The 21,608-nt window shown below is 47.3% G+C and overlaps 1 protein-coding gene across 7 annotated transcripts in view; it reads right to left on the bottom strand.

Moving 5' to 3' along the window:
* The window catches only part of OSBPL3 (oxysterol binding protein like 3), a 160,311-nt gene that overhangs the window by 11,391 nt on the left and 127,312 nt on the right, over positions 1–21,608 (bottom strand). For all 7 annotated transcript variants that reach the window (XM_036010488.1, XM_028526160.2, XM_028526161.2 and 4 more), the window contains 6 exons: positions 20,876–20,969; positions 16,624–16,874; positions 13,817–13,954; positions 6,233–6,296; positions 3,766–3,844; positions 2,437–2,581 (listed from right to left, as the gene is read on the bottom strand). In XM_036010488.1, coding sequence (XP_035866381.1) covers positions 2,437–2,581; positions 3,766–3,844; positions 6,233–6,296; positions 13,817–13,954; positions 16,624–16,874; positions 20,876–20,969 — 771 coding nt within the window. The remainder of the gene's footprint in view (positions 1–2,436; positions 2,582–3,765; positions 3,845–6,232; positions 6,297–13,816; positions 13,955–16,623; positions 16,875–20,875; positions 20,970–21,608) is intronic.

Here is a 21,608-nt window from a genome sequence, read left to right as displayed (position 1 = left end):
AAAGGAACAAGACAGTCTTTGGTAAACCAATAAAGGTGGCTGCTTCGTAAACCAGCATATGTTCAGTTTCTCCTATAATTCCTTCCCCAAGTATAGATCTTTTCATCCAATCTACAGGAACCTGAGGGAATCCATATGACACTGTGGTTGGACCTGGTCTCAGACCAGATGAGCTCAGCTCAGCTCAGCTCAGCTCTGCCTTGAGGCTTTATGCAGTACTACACCAGGCCCGGCAGAGGGAGCTCCAACTTCCTAGAATTCATTAAAAAAAAAGAAAATCTCCCAATTACTTAGCTGCCCCAAAAAAGTCTCCACTAGAAAAAGGGAAGGCATTACTCCACAATTCAAAAACCCTATTACTATTTCCAGCCAAAACAGAACCCATATTTGGAAACCAATAAAGTTGAGTGGCATTTTCAGGCCGTAGTCTGACGGGTTGGCCTCCCCATCCCAAGTCTGTGCTCAGCATCTTGACCTGAATCAGAAATTTGAAAGTCAGTTCTCACGTCCTGTAAAACTGAGGAAAGAAAGATAAAAATACTGTCCAGGCTGTTCAGTTTGTTCTGAAGCAGATGTCAGGTTTTTTCTCACACATATTTGCCAACAAATCCAACACTGGCAACGGGATGGGGCCTCGGCGGGAGGCAGTCCCGACCCACGGGCGCCGCCGCCCGCGGCGCCTGCTCGCAGGCTCTCTTTCGGCAGCAGGCACACGGCCCGAGTTCGAATGCTCTTCATCTCCTGTGTCTACAAAAACCTACGCTCTGGTCTGAGGTGGACAAGGACCAGGCGGCTGGGAGACAGGGGAGCCCAGCACATCTCCTCGCGGGGAAATGCTGAGAGCTGGGCGGCTCTCCCCTGCAGGAAGAGCGTGCAGATTCTGCACCAGGCTGCCCTTTGCTTCTTTTTTGCAGACAGCTTAGACGAAGCTTTCAAAGAGGCAGGGCCATTTTTATTTAATGCCAGATCACTACTAGCTTTGTGTCTGACTACAGCCCAGTCTGACTTGCAGGGTGTAAAAAAGACCCCAGTCCACCTGTCCATCATGCCCGCCACCAGCTACAGGTGGACCAGGGGGTACCCCGTGAGATCCCATGATGAAAACCAAATACCTCAGCTTAGAATTCACCTTAGCTCAATGCAAATATTTTTGAGGGTGGGGGTGACACTTTCAGGCCCTTTGAAGTACTTGAGATTTTTAACAGCAAGAGGGCATGGAAGGAGGAAGAGAGGAGCAGGAGGGCCGCCACCGAGCCAGGTGGGAGGGAGCGCAGCCCACTCCACGCGTTCGCCACAGGCCCGTCTGCTCACTCATCGTGCGGATGGGCCTCCGCTGGGCGCCAGGCACCACTTCCAGGCCGCAGGCTGCAGCCCTGAGCAACACAGACCAGCCTTCCGCTCGCTCTCCTGGGGCAGGGGTAGCAAGGAGGGCGTGGGGTACAGCAGATAAACAAGTAAACCCACAGGGAGCAAGCTAATCCCAGTCAGCGATGACAACTTCGGAGAAGATGGGATGTGATAACAAGGGGGGCAGGCTGTGGGAGGATCTGGGAACAGGGGTCCAGGCAGGGAAGACAAAGAGAAAGAAAGAAGGTCGGTGGAGCCCAAGGACCACAGTGAGGAAGGACGGGGACACTGAGGTTGGAGGGGAGGGAGGGGATGTGTGTGCGTGCCTGTGTGTGCACGTGTGTGCGCATGTGTGTGCACATGAGTGTGTGTGAGCTTGAGGGGTGGGTAGGGAAGTGCGGACTGGGCGGGGCTCGTGGGCCCCTGTAGGGATGAAGCTGGTACTGTGAGAAAGACGGAAGTTGTCAGAAATCTGGTCGAATATGACACAATCTTCTTTTTAAAAAAAATGTAGTAAAACATACATAACGAAACCTACCATTTCAACCATGTGCACGTGTACAATTCGGTGGCATTAAGCACATTAATGATACTGTAGAACCGTCACCTTCTCTCACCCCAGAAATTGTCATCCCCCAAAATGACCCTCTGAGCTCATCAAACACTCCCTCCCCAAGCCCTGCCCCCCAGCCCCGGGCCACCAGCATTGCACTTTCTGTCACCATGGCCCTGACTGATGTGCGTCCCTCATAAGAATGGAATCACACAGCATTTGCCCTTTTGTGTCTGGCTTATTTCCCTCAGCATACTGTCTTCAAGGTCAATCCACACGGCCGCATGATGACCTGTTTCAAAAGGCTCTCTGTGGCAGCTGCACTGAGGATGGACCAGAGGGAAGGAAGCAGGACAGGAGGAGCCATGGCCCTGGTCCAGGTGACAGAGGTGGACTGGGACCAGGGAACCCCTGGCATGGCTGGTCTGCCGGCACAAAAGTGAAGGTGAAAAGTTCCCCAAGATCCCCTGTGCCCCTCAGCCCCGGCTGTGCCAGGACCTTCCCGGGCCAGAGCGCCCAGGGCCACCAGAGCTCACCTTGGTAAAATTCACTTTGCAGTGGCAGGAATCGTCATTCCGGTTCTTGATGACAATCTCTCCATAATGCTCAATCCACCTCTGCCCGCTTAAGATGTTATGGATGCAGGAGGTGACTTTGTTCCACTCAAAGTGATCTCCGAAACTAGAGGGGGAGAGGCGAGAGGGACAGCTCTCAGCAGAGCCCGCAGTGCACGCAGACAAACACGCCACTGTCACAAACAAGTCGTGTCAGGAAACACTCATTCCTGCACCCAGGGAACTGGCATGGACGGAGCTGCTCAGCCATGCTGGGCGGCCTGAGCTTTTACTCTCCAGGGAGGCACGTGTGCCACGGAGTCAGGAATAATCAGGCTCAGGCAGGCGCTCCGGGAGCTGTCACCAGAGGCTTCTCTACAGCGGGTCATCTCCGCGGACAGCCCACTCCCTCTGACACAGGAGGGAACTGAGAGCCAGAGGTGACTTGCGTGAAGTCCCCAAACAAGGAAAGGGAAGTGGCAGTGGGGGAAGGCTTTCGCAATCTGCTCCCCCCCCCACACACACATGTGAGCACACACATATAGGTACACATATATGTATGCATGTAAATACATGCACATGCAGGCATATGCACATGTATCTTATGTATAAATCTTCACATACATATATCTTAAGTATTTTACAATGAGAAAGTGTTCAGACACTAGTTACGGAGATAAATAATAATTATGAGGATAATGGTAACCAGACCGAGCACTTACAGGGCACATACCACGGGCCACATACGATTTTACATGCTTTGCATATACTATCTATTTAATCTCTGCAGCAGCCCAATGAAGTAGAGGGTTGATATGCCCAGTTCAGAGATGACAGCACTGGAGATCAGAAAGGTTAGGGCACCTCCCAAGGATGTGCAATTAGTAAGGAGCAGAATGAGGGAGGGCACGTGGATCCTGGGGGCGTGGTTCTGGATGCCATGTTCTGTTTTGTGAATAGTGTCAACAGTCCCTGATGGATCAAGGCCAGATCTCCCTTCAAAGAAATCTCGACAGTGAGGCAGGACTGCAATGTTAAAGAAAAACCACCATTCTTAACTTTTTAGAAAGTGGAAATGAGTTTTCAGAAAGCATCTTTTCAAGGGATTTTGGTCTCCAGGAAGCACTTTCATTTGAGGGAAATAAAATGTGAGGTTGTCAAAATGGGAACGTTTGGACTGACTGTCAAACAGATTAAGAAAAAACCACTCAATGCCTTGGGAGTGGGGTGGGGGGGACTGTGGGCAGCCTGTCCTAAAGCCATTATCTTGGCCCTGAATTCTGTCAAGTTCCCACCCACAGAAGCACTTACGTGGGCAGAGTCACGTGGGTTGTGCCAATGGGGACAATTTCCAGGGATTTGCCCCAGAACTTGTTTTTCCACCTCACATCTGAAATACAATAATACCACATGTTACACATTTAGCGGGAGAGCTAGGTAGATAAAAGAGTTCTTGGGCCACGTAGATGGTCGATTACGACACAGGACAGTCTGTCTTCATAATAAAACCCATTACCATACAGGATGCCTTTGTGACTTTGTATGCAATTCAGCGCCCCCTTGGGAGAGCCCCCTCGGGAGAGCTATACAACGGAGTATGTTGTGAGGCGAAACGGCCCCAGAGGAGAGGAGTGGCCACCATGCAGGAGGCCACCAGGCCGAGGAAAGTGACTGAAGGCAGAAGCCATAGCCTGTTCAAGGTGGGGCATGGGGTGTGGTTCAGTCTGTTGGTCTCAGACTGTCCAGAGAGAACACAGACAGACTGGGTACCAAAAATGGGCTCCAGCCCTGGCTGGTGTGGCTCGGTGGACTGAGCACCGGCCTGCCAACCAAAGGGTTGCTGGTTCGATTCTCAGTCAGGGCACAGGCCTGGGTTGAGGGCCAGGTCCCCAGCTGGGGGTTCCAGAGAGGCCACTGATCCATATTTATCCCTGGCTGGTGTAGCTCAGTGGATTGAGCACGGGCTGGGAACCAAAGTGTCCCAGGTTTGATTCCCAGCCAGGGTACATTCCTGGGTTGCAGGCCATAACCCCCAGCAACCGCACATTGATGTTTCTCTCTCTCTCTCTCTCTCTCTCTCTCTCTCTCTCTCTCTCTCTCTCCCTCTCTCTCTCTCTCTCTCTCCCCCTCCCTCCCTCTCTCTCTCTCCCTCCCTTCCCTCTCTAAAATAAATAAATAAATAAATAAATAAAATCTTTTAAAAAAAATGGGCTCTGCAGCCTGCCTAGGAAGTCTGGTTTGTGTGCCCTGGGGAGAAGAAGGTGTGTGTCTGGGCAGGGGACTGACTTTGCAAAGACAATTGGCAGCAGTATGGAGAACAGAATAGGAGCAGGAGAGATGAGGAGCAGGTGAGAAGTTACCAGGCCATGGCAGCTACTCTGGGGATAAACAAGGGTGAAGTGAGCCCAGACCGTAGCGGTGGGGATGGAGTGGAAGGGAACGATCCCAGAACCAATACAGACATAGAGATAGAACGGGGTGACAGATCAGATGCAGAGTGTGAGTGACAGGGAGAACTTGGGGATGATTTCGGACTTCTTCGACTTGCATGAGTGGTGGTGCCAACAGGGAGACGGGGAACAGAAGGAGAAAGGCAGAGACCACTGACCCCTCTGGCTGCGGCATGATGCTTCAGGCCACAGGGGGGCAGAGGTGACAGCAGGGAGGCCAGTGGGGCCATGGCCGATGGCCAGGACAGAGGCGGAGCGGGCCCAGGATGACCCTGGCCACACGTTACATGATTTCATTCACATGAACTATCCAGGAAAGGCAGATCTATGGAGAGTATGGTCAGTGGTTGTCTCAGGGTGAAAGAGACTCACGGAAATAGGAAGTTGTGGTGGCGGGGGATTTGATAAATAGGTTTCTTTTGGAGTAATGATAACGTTACAAAAATTGATTGTGGTAATGGTTGCACAACTCTGTAAATACACTAAAACCCATTGGCTATCTCGATAAAGGTGCCTCAAGAAAAAGATAATTGGCCATTTAAAGCAAAAACAGCAGTAGTAGCAATGTACTGCAGGATTCATAATATACATGAATAAAACGTACGTCCACAATAGCACAGAGGTTGGGAGAGCAGAAATGAAAGCATATTTTGTAAGTTTTTTATAATACAAGCAGAGTGGCACATTACTTGAAGGTAGACCGTGATACATTAAAGATACATAATACGAATCCTAAAGTAACAACTGAGAAGTGAAACAAAGAAGTATAGCTAATAAGCCAGCAAAGGACCTCAATCCAAAAGGCAAGAAAATATTAATCCATTTAGAAAATATCTGTAGCCTTATTTATTCTTTGGAACAACCCATGCCCTCCCAAATCCAAAGGGAACAGTTCTCAAATTAAAGAAAAGTCAGCAATATAATTTTAGAAATAAAATTAAAAAATTTGAAAAGTAAAAACCCCTCTGCTATCTAGACTCTGATAAACAACTGAGTATTTTTGTGTCTCTTGAAATGTGAGGCCTTTCAAGTGTCTATGGAACGAGATAGAGAAAATGTTACAGGAAAACAGTGGTGACCCCACGATTGAGAATTTTTTGAAAGAGGGAGCAACTAAATTATCCTCCTGACTCCTCAGCTGCGAAGCAGACAAATGTCAGTTACTGCTCAGGGATGACAGGCAAGAACACGAGTGGATACTTCCAGCAAGCCCACAACCAGGGCCCACTTTTAATCTTAACAAGCATTCGCCAGCAGCTCCTTATGACACAACTCTATAACATCCCCCCCAAAATACTGGGGGTCAGATACATTAGTCAGCACATTACCTTGCCAGAAAACAAAGTTCCCCGACTCCGCGTGACATGCAGAGATAGGTGGGTGGTGGCTGACCTGACGGAAACAAAAGCCAAAAACAAAACAAGTTATTAATTTTATCTCTTGGGAAGTGCATTCTGTCCCCCTGGCACTGAGATGTGACAATGCTCAGCGCCTCTTCAGCTTCCTTTCAACCAGCCTGTCCTTCACAGGGTACCCTGAATGCGGCCAGCTTGGATTCGCTCAAGTTCGTCAGCGATGAGAAGAAACTGGGTGAATGGGAGCCTCTGGAAACCTCGGAGAAAAGCGGCCAAGGGGGCGAGTGATAAGGACAGAGACACATTTGGAAAGATGTGAAAATAAAATCAGGGACACACAAGCACTGCCCACTCATAAACCCTACATATAATCTAACATTGTCTACCAAGGTCAAAATCCCTATTAACCTGTTCTGAAAGTACCTGCGTTTAATTAAATTATCAAATCACAAATATTTTTAAATGCTACTTCTTGGCAACACAAAAACTAACTTTGCAGAGGGGTGGGGTGGAGGGATTGAGCGAAAAGAAAAACAAAGGGGAAAGAACTCATGGACGCAGACAACAGTGTGGTGATAGTGGGGGGAAGGGCAGGGGGCGGGGGAAGGTGGAGGAGCGCAGAGGGGATAAATGGCGATGGGAGGAAACTTGACTGGGCGAGGCGAACACACAGTGCAGTGCACTGATGACATGTGGCAGAACTGTGTACTCGAAACCTGTATAATTTTGTTAACCGGTGTTGCCCCAGTAAATTCAATAAAAAGAAAACTCCTGGCCTTAGCAGATTTCACTCTTCTGAAAGTCACAAATCTAACCTCTTTGCCAATTACCTATAGGAACTGATTCAAGATTAAGATAATTTTTTTTAAAGAATCCTGTTTCTACAAAGAGCTAAACTGATAAAAAAAATTTATTCACTTTCGGTGAAGATAGAAATACGCAGTCGCATTCTAGGAAGGAGAGGCCCCTGCAGCGGACTGTAGCGCGCCCCCTAGCGTGCGCCCTGCCTTTCATCGCTGCAGCCACCACTTCTGTTCAGTTCAGTAACGAAGGCGCTCTTGGGAAGACGGTGCCTCCGTACGTAACTTGAGGCTCACGGCTGGTGCAGGTGCAGTTATTGTAATTCAGTGTCAGTGAGACCGGTCATGGTGCCAGCCGTGTTTCCAGAAATTCCTGCCAGCTGCTTCTTACCAAAGTATGTTACACTTAGGGCATCCAGCCCGAAGGCTTCCTGTTACACACGAGGAGACAGACACCAGAAAGGTTACGGAAGGTTCCCCGCCACACGGACAGGGAATAAGTCCTGGTAAAACCAGCAGGTTTGGTTCACAGCATGGTTTGGGGGGAGAGAGAAGAGATCCTCAAACCCACCCGCTCCGGAGCCTCGGCTGCAATGAGGGACACGGTCTGAACACCACTTCTGGGCGGCACCCCTGCAGGCAGAGAACAGCAGGGCCAGGACAGCCTGGAGCTGCCTCAGTGCTGCGTTTCTGTCCATGTTAACCCAGTGGCGACCCACAGAGGCGTCTGAGTCTTAGTTGGAGTCGGAACTGACCCAGCCCCGGAGCAGACACTCTCTGTTAACCTACTGCCTATATCCGGTTTAGACTGGTTTCCCAGCATCCCTCTTCCCTCTGATTGGCGAGGATCCCCAAACATTCAGGAAATTAGCATATGTGGTTTTTATATGCACGTGTCTTTCTATAAGCCTAAGGTCAATGAGATGCCGTTGGTGGAGAATTCTTGTAATTGATTTATGTATTTGAAGGCTTTCTTCACCCTGACCTAATCACTTTTGATTTATGCTTTGAATGCATCAAAAGGTAAGAAGCAGATGGGAAAACAGCGTATTTCAACATTTGTGTATTTTATTAAGTTTTTCTTTTTTGGATGTATAAAAATATCCCTTAAATACATCGATTCTGCAGCTGTCCTGGAACATAACTATATAGTCCTAGTTCCTGGCTCACCTCTGTCCTCGAAGGGCAGCTGTGGAAAAGAGGGCAAGTGCCAGATGGAAGGGGGGGGGAACCATCCAGGGAGGGACCCAGTGGCCAGTCTCTGCACCGCATTCATCGGACTTGACCGATCCCCATGAGGTGCCGGGCCCTGCCCCACTCACTGCGGACACCGTGAGAAACAAAAACCTCCACCCTCGTGGAGCTGACGTTTTAGTGCAGAAGTGGGTGAGGCAGACAATAAACAAATGAGTACGTAATTTGTCAGTAGGGCCAGTTTTTAAGGATAAAGCCAGCCATAAGGATGAGGGAGGGATAAATGGTAGTGCTGTCCCAGACAGAGTTATTGGGGCAGGACTCCCGATAATGGAAAGTTCTGGGGTGGAGAGAGATAAGGAGGTGAGCCACACAGAGAGCTGGGAGAGGGGTGTCCCAGGCGGAAGACGCAGCCACTGCCCAGGGCTGGCAGGTGCTCGGTGTGTTTTAGGAGAAGCACAAAGGCAGCGTGGCTGAGGCTAAATGAGTGAAAGCAGGAGGGGGCGTGTTTCTGGGGGCGGCATCTTGGCGGGCTTGGTGGGCCCTGGCCAGGACTTCCGCTTTCATTCCAAGTGACAGGGGAAGTCACTGGAGAGTTTAGAGAACCTGTGCCTCCTACTTGAAGCAATCACTCTGCCTGCGGGCGAGGAGCCTGCTATGGAAACGAGAGACCAGACAGTGAGTCTGTTGCAATAATCCCCGTCATTGATTACAGTGGCGTGGGCACAGTGGCTAGCACCAGTGGGCGGGCAGTGAACACGGCTGGCTTTGGAAGGAAGGCTTCTGCACAAATGCCCTAGGGTTTGCTGGTGGATAGGATGGGGATTATAAGAGACTGAGCTGTTAAGAATGATGCCAAAGATACTGGCCTGACTGGGGGGAACATGCAGTTGCCAATTATTTTCTCTTCCCCTGTGTTCAGAGTTAATCTCTTATTTGATATACACCTGGGTCCTTGTGAAAAAAAGAAAAACAACAGAAAAAAAAAACACATAAAGTGAGGACTTGACCTAGAAAAGGAGAGGCACTGGTTTAGCTACCTTCCATTTAATTCACTGCTAGTTTTACTGGAACAGCTTGAATCCCACCCCCCCCCCCCACAAGGTCTTTAAATAAGATGTCACTGTGATCGGCAGTAAACACCTCTGGCTTCTACCAGATAAAAGAACTGTTCAGAGAGGCGGCGTGAGGGTGCAAGGAGAGGAGTGACAGGCACGGGTATTCACAGGCTGTCCGAGAATTTTTGTTCCAGTTCCCCCGATGCGTCACAGAAAAGGAAGAAGGGCCGAGCCCGTGGAGCAAAGGGAAAAAACCACTTCATCTGAACTTCTCCCATTTTAGTAGCTGTCCGTAACTGCACTCAGTGTTCCTGCCACACACTCTTGAGGGTGTGTAAATGGTTAGGATGACAGGAACACAGGGACCCGACAACTGAAGTTTCAGGTAATTAGGAAAAGCCACTTTTAGGTAATAGCTTAATTGCACATCCTAAATTTAGACGGCAAACCTGTCCCAAAGGTACATAGAGAAGCAAAACCAACTGAAATGAGTTTTCGGAGCCCTGCAGCCACGGATGAAGCTCAAAACGCTTCATCCACTCTGTGCTGGGCAGCAGGAGCCTCAGTCCCTGTGGGGACAGAGGAAGTCCCTTTTTCCTGAATTTCCCCCTTTTTTGGGCTTATTCAGAAAGCCGAGGCTGAATCAGATTTCTTGGCACAAAGGAAGCTCCTTCCCCGACACGGTGGAACGGATGCCAGGGATGTTTATAATGGACTCCTGGAAGCACCCAGTCCGCAGGGGCCGCCCGCCGGCCCACAATGGGGGCAGAGCACAGAGTCCTCCCGTGAGTCTGGAGGATGAAAGGTTGGAGTGGCCAGGGCAGACAAAATCCCGTCGTCTGAACAGTCCAAAAAAGGCTATTTTCACAGGGGCAGCCGATAAATCCAGTGGCTCTGAGCTGATAAATCCAGTGGCAACTAAACCTTCACAAGAGATTTCCAAAAAAGGTGACGGACAGGGGACCAGGGAGTGGAAACAAAGGGCGTTAGCCGAGGGGGACTGGACCATGCTGCCGCCTTCAGTCTCGGCATCCCCACCTGTGACTGATCCTCTCCTCACCGGCCACGCTGTGGGCATTTTGAAGATCAAATGAGACCCCCTACCAGTTTGAAAAGCGTGAGGCACCCTGCATGCCCAGTTACGAGGAAAATCGGAACAACAAAGGTTTTCTCTGGTTTCCGACCTCCTGAGTCACTTTGACATTGCATGTTTGGGTCTGTTAGGTGGGAAACAACACAGCTCGATGTAGCTGAGCTCTGGGGCGCACCTCGACCTCCCTGATCACTGACCACTTCGGACATCCACGCGCCCGCTGAAACCACGAGGCGACAAAACCCAGGGCTTGGAGGAAAGGCACCGACATTGCCTTTCGAACGATGTCCAGAAAACATGGCAGAAAAGCCGAGTGACTCTTGTTACTTTCTGGTTCCTTTCACTTGGAGATACGCGGTCCATCAATGCCCTTCCTCGTTGGAATTCCACCCCAAAAATGCTAATGTGGGGGCCCTCCCCACTTATTATATTAGTCCCTCGGTGACCTCCACTCAGGGTAGAGGTGCAAGAAGACAAAGCAGCCCCTGAGCTCTGAAAGCCGAAGTCTGTCACCTGCACGTGGAGGGCAAGGGCAGGGTCGTGCGGTCTCCAGGAAGGTTCAACGTCCCCTGGGCCGGAAGCGGCAAGCAGGTGGTCCGGCCCCTTGAATTAAACAGCCACCTCTCTCTCTCTCACCACATGCACCTCTCCCCAGTGATCAGTCTCTGGGGGAAGCATGCCTGGTCGTGCTGACAACACCTCTGCGTCCCGCAGCGGGTCTGTTTTTCACGGTGAGTGCACGGAGCAGCTCTGTAGTTCATGCATCAGCCTCTTGTAACCTCGGCGTGGCTCTGTCTCCGAGAGACGCATCCATTCTCGGGGGTATGAGAAGAACTAACTATCTAAGGCCACGAGGCTAAATTCCACACACAGGAGGTGGCTCCCCGTGATCGGGGTGGGTGGTATCACCCCGGGGAAGCCAGCTGTGAGGACTCTTGGCTGCCCCATGCTGGCTTTCTGTCCCAGACACACCGGTGACATTAGGCCCCCTTCAAAGCACTTGAGTGAGTAGCGCAGATACAGTATATCTTATTTCAACACTCCTCTTACTATTCTTAACACTGTATATTTAAAAAAATTTTAAAAGTTGCCTCTAAATATAAGAACAGTAACAATGTGCTGAACATGTATTATTCTCAGTGCAATAATACTCTATATAGCAGTATATTACAATTTCACTTAAGCCTTACTGCTACCTATGAGCTAGCACTACCACTCCTATTTTATAAAGAAACAACTGAGCCCTGGCTGGTGTGGCTCAGTGGAGTGAGTGTTGGCCTGTGAAGCAAAGAACCTATGGACTAAAAGGTTGCTGGTTCGATTCCCAGTCAGGGCACATGCCTGGGTTGCAGGCCAGGTCGACAGTGGTGGGGGCATGGGAGAGGCAATAACATACTGATGTTTCTTCTCCCTCCCTTTCTCCCTTTCTTCCCCTCTCTCTAAAAATAAGTAAATAAAATCTAAAAAAAAGAAACAACTGAGGCTCAGGAAATTTAAGTCGCTAATACACGGCCACACACAGAGTAAGGGGTGGACTTAGGATTTGAAAGCAGGTCTACGTTATACTCAGCACACCCTATGCTACTAACAATGCCCAGATCGCTTTCCTGCCTATTTCCTTGGGATCCATTTCGTGGAACTGAAGACTAAGTTATGTAATGCTCTTTCCATTTCTGTGCGCATGTGCCCGGGAGCTGCACTTTCTCTCTCCGAGTCACCACAAGAGATACACAGGCAGACCCTGAACTTGGCTCTACCCTGTCAGGGCTCACAGGGTTGAAGCTTAGCTTAGACGAGCTCACATTACTATTGTTTCTCATAGCCACTCATCTTATCCTGATTGTCAGCTGTAGTTTGGGGCTATTTTTGGCCTTTGTTTTTTCACATGAGTGCACATAATGCCATGGTAACCAAATTATATTTTCATCCCATTTTAGGTTAAGTATTTAAATAACCCAGATGAATTTGAATCAGATTATCGTATTTCTTTAGCTACTGACTTAACCCCCTACCTCCCTAATATCAGTGTTTAATTCCTCAGTTTAGCTTCTGGCTGGAAGGCCACAGACACCGTGCTTGGGGGTTGCTGGGGGTCCGTTCTCCTTCGAGCTCCAGCAAGCACAGCCTGTGACTGACAGTTCCCACGAGCACCGTCTTCATAGGCCTCCAGCCACACCCCCGCTCCTTCCTTTCCCCATAATGCACGTCCATTGACAAAGAGGGTAGCACGTGACAGGAAGGGAAACCATATTTTAGAAAACCCCACCCCCTTTCCCCTAAGTTTTCTAAGAATCAGCAGGAGAGACATGTATCAAACCAATCACGTTTAATGTCCCTACGGGGCCATTTAGGGTTATATGGTGGTTGGACGTGTTCAGTCACAGCCTTAACCAGGGAGGAGAATTGTTTTTTATTTTTATTTTCAGTACCTTTGTACCCATTTTTTTGCCAAACCATTCCTTATTACAGGCATTTTGGACGTTGCCAGTGTTACAGTATTGCAAGCCATGCCGTCAAGCATCAGAAATGGGAGCAAACACACATGTAACACTTTTTACTTCCTGTGTCAGACCCTGGGCCGAGTGCTCTGGAGAGCGTTTCTCACTGAACCCTCACAAAGCCGCCTGAAGTCTGCGCCATATCACCACCCCACCGCAAAGAGGGAACTGAAGCGCAGGGAGGTGAAGCAGCCTGCCCCAGGTTACAAACCTAGGGAACAGGTAGAGCTGGGATTTGAACCTATGCTGTCTAGACCCAGAGATACTGTTCTTGAACATTTTTCTCTGCTAAGTCTGAGATGGGAAGAGTCTTGTGGAAGCTTAAGGAACTCAGGCTGTGTAAGTATGAAGTACACCCATCCATTAGATGAGGACAGGCATCTGCAGCCCCCACCCCACTGCATTCTCCCAGCCCCTGGAGCAATGCCAGGCACACGGTACGTTCTGGAGAAACATTTACCGATTCAATGTATTCTTACCATCAGAGTAATGCATTGATTTGGCGCTACCCAACCTGATGGGGGCGCTCATGCTCTAGAACGATGGTGAAAGCAAGTTGAGAGCACACATTTTAAACCTCTACATGGCAGTTTGGGCAACTGCTTCTTACTCTGAAATTTTCTCTCACTAGGACTTGGAACAAACAGAAAGGCCTTGCCAATGCCTATGGCCAAGCGAGGGAGCTCACATTGCTAGTACCCTTTGTGCCCAGGAGTGATGGCTAGGTTTCCACGGAAGGGAACGCGATCCTTCTCTTTATGTGCAAAAGCACTGTAATCATCTCAGTTGCTTTGAAGCCGGTGAAAGGAGGAAAATAAATATTTCAAAAGCACATGTAAGGGGAGGCATAAGCAACTCCTTCAGCAGAAGCGGACAAAAGGCTGCGTACACAAACAACAAGGGTGTACACCCACCTGCTCTGAAAAAAACTGGAAGCCCTTGTCCTCTCGAATACACTCGTACGTTTCTCCGAGAACCGGGTTAAAGGGCTTACTCCCGGCTCGGAAGTAGCTGGACGCGTAGGCCGACACGGCGAAGGCGGCCACGTACACCTAAGGCGAGGGAGGGAAAAACGTAGTTATCTCTCTGTGACCGTGGTTTGTTTCAGAAAGCCAAAGATTCATCCCGGGTGTAAAGCCAACCAAACCAACTTTGGTTTAAAGTTGCAGGCTTGAGTAATGTTTGTTGTGGCCCCGGAAACAAATGAACCAAACATTTTCAAACTCCCCATTTGTCCCGATGCCAAAAAGCTGGCAGAGGCTTTCCAGATAATGATATTTACCATGAAATGCACTATTTTGGGGGCTGTTAAGCAGAGGGCAGTACCTCTAAACCTGACAATACCTGAGAATCCTGATACCGTGCTGAGGTTTTGAGGGGGGAGGAGGAGGAAGAGCGCTTAAAAAAGCCAAACCTCCCTCAAAATTCAGGAATAAGCATCCTAAATTGAACCATTCCCAATCCGATCCTGTAGAAATCTCACAATTCATTTTGACAAAAGAAAATCTGTGAGCGTCATTTCCTAAGCCTGGACAACAGGCCACCAGGACAGAGCATGGTGCCTTTTACAAAGTTCTGCTTTGGGGAGAGGAGAAAGGGGAAACTCAAGAAGGAAAAGAGAGGAAAACTCTGGGCAGACATGCAAGATTCATAAACACCCTCCCTGTGAGGCGCTCAGCATCTTTATTTGGGGTAACAAAACACACATTATTATTTTTGTTTTTTGGGGTTGATGGGGGCAGCTAAAAAATTAACCCTAAGTACAATGGCAGCTTTCCCTTTATACTGTTGAGTAACAATTGCCACGTTTCCTCTTCCTAACACTTTCATGAGGTTTCTTATCTTGGAAAAAAAAAAGCTGAATGCCCTTCCTAAATGTTCACTGGTCGCACAACTTCCCTCAGCCTTTTGCAAACAGGATCCACTTTACCAGCTCACACTACAGAACACCCCAGAGCAGCTGGACTGTTTACAAAAAACCAATTCATTGTGTTCAATTCAGGCTTTGTTCTGGAAACCTGGGTGTCTATTCTCTCTGCTCCCTCAGATGTGCGTTACCTGTTACACAGCAAGGCTGCCCTGTCTATGCTGAATGCTGAACCAACCCTGAATCGCCTTCACAGTTTAAAATATACCAAAATGTATAAATGAGCCTGGTGTCATTCATAACACTGGGGGAGATGGGAGGGAGGGAGCAGGCACAATGCAGGCTCCTCCTCTTGGGCTGGAACAGGAGAGAGAGTCCACCCACAGAGGAGTGAACTGGACCCCAGGGTAAGCTTCCTCCTCAGTGCTCCCAGTACTTTCCCAGGATGCACTGTGCTGGAATGCACCACCTCTCCTCAAGCTTCTTCTCAAGGTCAACCACACCAATCAATCAATCAGCTGAACAACCCGAGGGTTTCTAAATTGCCACCAGCATGAAGCACCTTTAAGAATACTTTCATCTTCAAAGCCAATCATTTTCTTTAAAGATGCTGACTTTTAACACTTGCCCTGGAAGCTAGTGCTTCCCTTTGTTTGGCCGAGAGTCTCTGGGCAAGAGCGACAAAGAAGGTTGAAAACATGCAGTGCTTGTTTCTCTCCCCTGCTCTGATTATCCCGTGACGGGAGAAGTCCCCGGAGACCACGGGGTGACTGAGGGATGTCTCTCTGCACCCACTAGAGCTCCCCTTAATCTTCAAATCACTTAAGTAATGAAGCCTTAATTGAGGTTGAAATTGCAGAATGCTTAGAATTTAGAAAAGAATGGTGTCCTGTATCAGGCAGAGGGCGGTGACTTCAGGACCTGAAGCTAAGGGGCTGTGCCAACTCCAGTTTAGCCAATCGGCAACCGCCCAGGACAGAAACTCTTGGGGGAAGCCACGGTGGCCCCAGCCTCCCACGCAGTGAATGACCTTACTGGTGAGCAGGTAGCATGTGAGGAAGCAAAAAGGGGAAGAGAAATTCTTGAAGAACAAAGTCAGCCACAGTTGCAGAGAAGGCTGAGTTCCGCAGTCTCACCGCCACGGAATCCCCCACGAGATGGGGAAGGATGAGCAGCACTTGGAAGCCCCTTCACTGGAAATGCTAACTGAGTAGAGAACAGAAGGTGAATTTTCCTAGGATGAGCTTAAAAAAAAAAAAAAGCTCTACAGAATCAGACAACAAACCACCCCCCGCCCCCAGCTCTGTAGAATCAGAAGGGGTGGGAGAAGAAGAATGTTTCTTATGTGAAAATCTCTTCTGCGTTATTTTCTGAAAATCCAGGAGCCTGGGCAATTCCAAAAATAAACAAAAACATCCTCCAGGGAAATTTACCCTGGATGAAAAAAAAAAACAGCTTGAGAAATTAAATCTGTCCAGCCAGATAGTAAAAATAAACACCCCGACAGCCCTTGAGACAGATGTTTTCCAGCCAGGCTGGTCAGAACAGCCCCACTGGAGGCCGCGGGGAAGAAGCCGCACAAACCCACAGCGCAGAACTACCCCCAGGCACCAGGTGTCACGGAGAAGCGCCCCCCACTTCCCCGCCACATGGCAGGCAAGTCCTGACAGGTGACTGAGAACAGCCAGGCAGAGGGGAACCAGATGCCACTGAGAAATGAACCATCAAAAGAACAATCCCAGGGAACACCAGAAGGGACTGGGGCCCTGGCTCTGGCGGTGCTGGCTCAGCCAGGCCGTGAGTGTGGCGCAGGCGCAGAGGCGGAACAGCGCAGTGGGCAGGCTGAGTCCTCACCATCCTCTCCACGGGGTCGGGGATCCGAGCGGCCTTGTCCAGCAGCTCGCTGTACTCCAGCTCCTCGCAGAGCCTCTGCAGCGTGTTCAGGGGCTCGTTCAGCTCCACCGGCATGGCCACCTTGGACAGGTCCTTGCCTATGTTATTCCGCAGGATGTTCCACACGCTGATGTTGCTGGTGTTGGGGCAGGGCGCCGGCAAGCACGTCCGCCTTCTGGACTTGGCTTCCCCACCGCTTCCGAGAACCGGCTCTGAGAGGGAAATAAGCCTCGTTGTCTTATAAGTCCCTTCACTTTATTTCATTATTTTTAAGAAACCCATAAAGGAAACCTTACCTAAAAAAATACTCAGTTTTACTATTAATCAGTGATTCAGAATATGGTGGAGAGTCATAAGATGAAAAGAATCCTGCACAACTAAATTAAGTACCAAAATTACATGCACTAAAACTCATGGACCGCATTCACAGAGAGGCCTTCAAGCTCCTATTCAAAAGCTAGTTCCTCGTGCTCTACACACACTTACACTGAAACTGGAAACTGGGTTTCTATGTCCAGAGCAGGTTACCCTTTTCACTTTTAAACTCTTTTTAAAGAGCACTTCAGCCCTGGCTGGCGTAGCTCGGTGGATTGAGTGCTGGCTGCGAACCAAAGTGTCACAGGTTCGATTCCCAGTCAGGGTACATACCTGGGTTGCAGGCCACGGCCCCCAGCAACCGCACATTGATGTTTCTCTCTCTCTCTCTCTCTCTTTCTCTCCCTCCCTCCCTTCCCTTTCTAAAAATAAATAAATAAAATCTTTTAAAAAATGGTTAAAAAAAAGAGCACTTCAAATTCCAAAAAAAAAAACCTCAAAACTTTTAAAATCTTTTTTTAAAAATCGCTTTAAATTCTGATACAAACAATTGTGTTTATTACAGGATAATTATGAAGAAAATGAAAGTCTTCCATCATCCCACTACCCAGAAATAGCAGTGATTTATATTTTGGAGCATTTTCACTTATTATTTTCTCCATGGATATAACTCATATTACATGGCTAGATTTCTGCCCTGCTTATTCAGTTAACATAAGTATTTGTCCGTGCTAGTCAAAATTCTTCCAAAACATCCTTTGTAAATAACCGTAAATAAAATGCCACGCTACAGCGCCATAATTGAATGAATCACTTGTCTCCTGCTGCTCTTGGATATATCGCAATGTTTTGCTATGATGCAACAACGTAGTGAGTGTTCATATTCCCAGATATTTGATCATCTGATTATTTTCATAGGAAACACAGAAATGGGATTACTATGCCAAAAACTATGAACATTGTTAGACTTTTGAGTTGTACGACCAGAGGGCTCCCCAAAAAGGCTGTATCAGTTTCCCGTGTATCAGCAGCTTGTGTGACTGTCCCCCCGACCCCGAGAGCTCCTCAGGGCTGTCATCGTGTGCTTTTAATTTTTGGCAAATTCTAAGGTGGACAGTGTTATCTTCTTGCTTTTAAATTCCGTTTAGAAATGTCCTAGTGTGGTTTGGGATGCTTTTAAGAACATGTCTTCGTTTCGGAATCGTCTGCTTTCCTATTTATACATTGAGACATAATCCTTTGTTTTTGTATTTGTTTGACAATTTAATCCCCATTTGACATTTGCTTTCAGTTTGGTCCAGTGGTTTCCTGATGAATGAAGCATTTGCATGTCGCCTTTCATGCCTCTGTCAGTCTCTTCCCTCGTGACAGCTCCCGTTGCCTCCTGCTCTGGCATTCTTTCCCCATCCCAACGGACCCTATTTTCAAATGAAATCTTTTGCCTCACACCAACTTAGGAGAAAGTGGTGAGCTGATCATATTTGAATATATCTATTTGTTAAAAAGAAATATTTAACAGTTATTCTTTATAGAGCCAATCACCCTGAATAAAGAAGCTGCTGTGATGAACAGAAAGGTATGAATGAAACTGGGGTCCTATTTTGCAGTCCTATGTTTATCTAAGCATCCAGTTGATTGTTGAATTTGTTTTCATTGCTCAACATGGGTAAAAATCTGATTGACACAAGTAAATGGCTGCAGATGATTAGAGTTTTTAAAAACAGTTTTCCATGTAATTTCAAAATATTTTCTTAGATGAAACTAATCTAAATTTGAAAGAACACTCTACGACTACTACTAAGGGCTAATACGTATCGAGCCTTTACCCTCAGCAGCAAGTCTCCCAAGTATTATATACATTAGCTCACTTATTCTTTTTTAAAAAATAGTTTTACTTATTTTTTATTTTATTTTATTTTATTTTAGAGAGAGGGGAAGGGAAGGTGGAAGAGAGGAGGAGAAACATCGATGTGTAGGTGCCTCTTATGTGCCCCTTGCTGGGAACACTGCCCACAACCCAGGCATGTGCCCTGACTGGGAATCGAACTGGCGACCCTTTGGTTCACAGGCCAGCACTCAATCCACTGAGCCACACCAGCCAGGGCTATCTCACTTATTCTTTATAACAACCTCTTGAGGTAAACAGTACTATTATTCCCACTTTATGAATAAAGAAACTTATGTACAGAACAGTTAAGTCCTTGCCCTAGAACACATAACCAGTGAGAGGCAGAGCTGGAGTTAAGCAAGGAAATCTTACCCCTGAATATGTATTCCTAATGACTTAACCCCCCCATAGCACCCATATGGTGCAGCTCCTGTGTGATTTGGGGGGAAAGACATCAACAGGAAGCACTCTAAATGCCTAGCATTTAAAATGAGCTCAGAGAAATTCTAGGGTAATAATTTATCAAGGCCTTGATCCCATCCTATTTCCTTTTGTAGGCAAACCTGTGTCAGAGATTGTCAAAAGTTATTTCTTTATTGTTCTTCAATTACAGTTGCCCCCATTCTGCACCCCCCATTGTTCTCCCCTGCAAAAGTTATTTCTACATCCAATCATTTTAGTAGAGCACTGACGTTTAGAAATCTAATCTTCCTCAGCAACTGGAGGGCGTTTATTTTTGTTTCCAAATACTGCAAAGCAGAAAGCTGGGTTAAGCCCGTTGTTTGTTCGAGGCAGTGTTGGTCAGCATTCTAGTGAAATGGCTGTGGATGCGGTAGAGAAAACCAACCTTAACCTCTGACATGTTGTTTCTAGCTGGTGTCAACTCAGCACAGCTGTGGTTTTAGGTTTGAGGGCAAGTCCCCTGTTCTCAACTCTGACCTCTGAACCCTTGGCCCCCTTCCTAAGGTCTCAAAGAGGACTTGTTCAGTTGTTGGTCTTCGTCATCCACGGTGTACTATATGGCAAGGGACTAAGTGATGTTTCTTTATATTTCTTTGAATTCACCTTGTTTTTCTAGAAAGCAAGTAGCTCCTAATAGTGTCAGTCTTCTGCTTTGAACCACTGATTGATTCTTAGACTTTCCCACCAAAACATTCATCTTTCCAGAAACATTTCAAGCAAGATAGAGCCTAATGAGCGTCTGACTTCCAGCAGGTGGATGCTAAAAGGATGTTCTTCCAGAGGGTGGTCAAATGACCTGCCTTTCTTGTGCTCCCCAGAGAGTAGGCTCATGGGCATTCAGATAACAGCTCAAAATCCTCATATTTCACACATGCTTGCTGAGCCGGGAAGCACTGAAATATCAAGAAGGACCTGACCCAGTCCCCGTCCTCCCTGTAGATGAGAAAACAGGTGGTGCTCTTGGGATCCAATGCATGGCTCACACAAACCAAGATGTCCAAGGCACACAGCGTGCCAAGACTGGGAGTATCTGATGCTACAGTACTCTTGCAGAGAACTGTCCAATGGACAGATCCCTCGTGAGGGCACCTTGCTAAACAGACTTCAGTCTGTTCACGGAACTGCTAAATCAGAGCTGTTTGGGAACAGCCAGGTACTCTAGGTACCCCCCGTGGTTCAAACAACATTTCCTGGGCATCATTTCTACTTCTGGGATGAACCAGTAATAAATGAATATCTTAGGGTAACTTGAGGGCCCCCACTTCTTGGAGATGTAAGTTTATTACTTTTATATGTGTTATCTTAAAGAATTTGAATCTAAGTTACTACTCACAAGAGAACGTTTACTATATAAGCCCTATAGAATTCCTAAATTATAAAAACCACTAGAAACTCAAGACAAAAAGTTATACTCTAATACGTTTGCAGAAAGAATGACCATATAAGAGATATCTGTTGCATTAATCTTTGAGTTTATAGAATTGGCATGTGTTTATTAGTAATCCGAAAAGATCCAAGCTTTTAGAGATCAAATAATTTAAATCTTACCCACAGTTTGTCTCTCACTATCTAAATCATTACTGAGATTGTCCACAGAAAGGTTATCACTTATGTCGCTGACATACGAATCATCCTCAGAAACCTATGAGAAAGAAGAAATAATAAGCCTTAGAGTGAGAGTAAATAAGCCAGATTTCCATAACCCATTTACTAATCGTCAAACAGCTTGAACCCCATATTGCAAACCTAGAGACCTAATTTTGGATGCTCTTTTTATTCAGGCCCACACACCTGTCTGCACAGGAGGTGTTCACAGTGAACACCTGTTATTGAAATCCTTGAACTTTCTTGACTTGTTCTCACAAGGAAAACAGGGAAACTCAACATATTAGGTGTTGCTAAAATTCTTATTAATTCAGGCTACATTTTCAGAATTTTTTAGTGCTTGGGTAGAATGAGTTACAATTTGTCTTTGAACTCTTTGTGCAAAAAGAATCTTCTATAGAAATTAATAAACAAAATTAGTGCATCTATACTGAAGGGGTAAAATTACCAATACACACTCATACACAGCAATGCCAATTATGATACCACCTATTCAGGAAAGTATGTTTTTATTAACTTAAAACAATATTGTTATATATTATAAATTATTATAATAACCACATTACAACAGTGTAATAACAATAATAGTGTGCTGTAAATTAATATATAGGTCAAATTCAATGATAAAAAAATACAAGACGCTAATTTCTGGCCCTGTAGTAGAAGTAGTATATTA

Source organism: Phyllostomus discolor, chromosome 10 (genome assembly GCF_004126475.2).
Source record: "Phyllostomus discolor isolate MPI-MPIP mPhyDis1 chromosome 10, mPhyDis1.pri.v3, whole genome shotgun sequence".
In the NCBI taxonomy this organism is placed as follows: domain Eukaryota; kingdom Metazoa; phylum Chordata; class Mammalia; order Chiroptera; family Phyllostomidae; genus Phyllostomus; species Phyllostomus discolor.
Note: the sequence above shows the minus strand (reverse complement) of the source record. Positions and strands in the feature narration are given on the sequence as shown.